This window comes from Nicotiana attenuata, unplaced genomic scaffold (assembly GCF_001879085.1).
Source record: "Nicotiana attenuata strain UT unplaced genomic scaffold, NIATTr2, whole genome shotgun sequence".
NCBI lineage: Eukaryota > Viridiplantae > Streptophyta > Magnoliopsida > Solanales > Solanaceae > Nicotiana > Nicotiana attenuata.
In genome coordinates, this window is record NW_017673943.1 from 15,308 (window position 1) to 17,668 (window position 2,361).

The 2,361-nt window shown below is 38.6% G+C and overlaps 1 protein-coding gene across 1 annotated transcript in view; it reads right to left on the reverse strand.

Moving 5' to 3' along the window:
- Positions 1–751: 751 nt before the first annotated feature.
- The window catches only part of LOC109217678, a 4,410-nt gene continuing 2,800 nt past the window's right edge, over positions 752–2,361 (reverse strand). Inside the window, exon 3 of the mRNA XM_019381941.1 lies at positions 752–1,120. Coding sequence (XP_019237486.1) covers positions 1,073–1,120 — 48 coding nt within the window. The 3' untranslated portion in view covers positions 752–1,072. The remainder of the gene's footprint in view (positions 1,121–2,361) is intronic.

Here is a 2,361-nt window from a genome sequence, read left to right on the forward strand (position 1 = left end):
TTTCCTTCTTGCTGAATTGATTTGCCTCGAAAATTCACCAACATCAAAATCATATTTTTGTTTAGTTCTAGCTTCTGCCATAGCTTAACGAGGGGAAAGCCTATGCTTCTTCTCTTCATTTGCATGAGCAAATTTTTCATGCTTTTTCGGTGAATGTGGTGATAAAACACCGAAATCGAAAGAAGGAACATCTGCTTCTTTAACTTTTTTAAGGCTGTTCTTTGAAGCTTTGTTCTTCTTCATTGAAAATCTTTGAAGCTGGTCGTTAATAGGTGAATGAACTTTGAAGAATAGTAGAAATTTTGACTGGTTTTAGAAGAAAGAACTTGAGAATAGGCGTTAATGGAGGGGTTGCAGATTTTCGCTGGTTTTAGAAGAGGAAATAGTGGATGATTGAAGAGGAAATCGTGGTGTGTGGTCTAATACGTGGATGAGGGGGTGGGATTTGGAGAGAAAAACGTGGGGAGAGCGAGAATATACAATAGAGTTAAATTAGGAGACTAATTAATACCATTAAAGCCCCTAAAATGTACATAAATAATAATTAGGTATTATAAAAGGTAATTATATTAAAAGTTAAGCATGGAGGGTAATATAATTTACTATATAGTAGTCTAAGTTCATAGGAGCCCATGGACTCCAACCAAGTTGAAAAGGGGCCCATTTTAGAAATCCATGTGTACTTGCGTCCAACCTTATATAGCTGGCCAGGTCTATCGAATTGGCCCCAATCTGGACTAACAGCAGTAAATTCAAAGCTCGGCATTTACGGCAAATCTACATATCTTCATAATTGATGGACGCCCATCACTTAATGCCGTTTTAGCTTCAGGATGTTTGTTTAACAAAGCAGATTATTGAGTTGTCAGATCTATGACGCAGTCTTTAAACTGGTATCGCTGAATTATCACTGAACCACCAAAAATCATAAAACTACCTAAAAGCTCTCAACACAAAATTGAAAAGCGACAAGTCAAACTGATGACCCCAAGCATCAGGTGAAAAGTGAAACAGTTTAATCGTCGTTTCTTATCTCATCAGCAGACATCAAATCCAACATATGCTCTCTCTTTCAATGATGTGCCTTAGCTTCAACCTTCTTTTGAGACTTGGCCTTTGCCTAGCAAAAAGTCGAGAGGAAACAAGTGTCACAATTACTCTGATCAAAAATGGTAAATCAGCCAGAGTTAAATAGATTGCAAACATCTCTGTCGAAAGAAAAAGATATAGTATAACAGTTTATACAAGAATAAGAACAGAAACTCCCAATACAAAAGTCAGAGGTATTTCGCTTTATTTGTTGACACGGACAAAATCACGGAAAGCCTCTGAACTTATTTAAATATTGAACCTTGGACATATAAGAGAGTTCCGAAGCGGATGCTATTCTCGCGAGCTACTACTTTTGTGAATTTCTAGTGGCATTAACGACAAATTATCCGGTTGAGATTTGGGAACAACAAACCCCAAATACAGCACCACATCCAATATGAAGAGGGAGAGTGGAGCTCACCAAACCCAAATAGATCCATCCCAATGAAGAAGGTGACAAGCATACATTGCAAGAAAATCAGAGTGAAAATTAAGATTAGTTCTTGAAGCAAATAATACGCAGGATCTATGAGCCATATGCTTGGAGAGGTAGAACTTAGCTAGTGATGAATCCTTATCAAATGTGGAGATTCTAGCCTAAAACACATAATTTAGGCCCATAAATGGACTCTCCTCACTTTGGCCAGGAAAAGAGGTGGCATTTGAAACAATCCTGGTGTCTATATTCATGTCATACCCGGACAACTTTATTCAGTTCCTTTAAGTTTCAGTTGCAGACAAAGAAAATAAATATTATGAAAAGAAAAGATGGCGAAGATGCATAACCCCATATCTTGTTTACTACTCGTTTTCAGTGAATATTTCCTTTTTTAAATAATTGTAGTGTCCGGGCAAGAATGCGCGACCTCGACTAATTCCACGGGATACCTGTTATCTCCCGCCAGCAAGTATCAAATAACTCTATCGACCAAGGCTTGGACAGATGGAAGAAATCACCAAGCAAATTTGTCTCCGGTAGGATTTGAACCTAAGACCTTAAGTTCTCAAAACCCACTTCATTGACCAACTAGGCCATACCCTTGGGTGTTTCAGGCAATATTTCTTCTTTTGGAGACAAGATCCTCCCTTTGTCAAGTTTTACCTAAATGATCCTCTAACTATCCCTTCCAGTTTCACTTAGTCCATAATCTAAAGTGATCCAAATTATCGTTCTATTTGCCAAGCCCGTGACATCACTGTTAGGCTGCACTTTATTTGCTTTTGTGTGTGTGTGTGTGTGTGGTGGGGGGTGGGGGGGGGGGGGGGTAC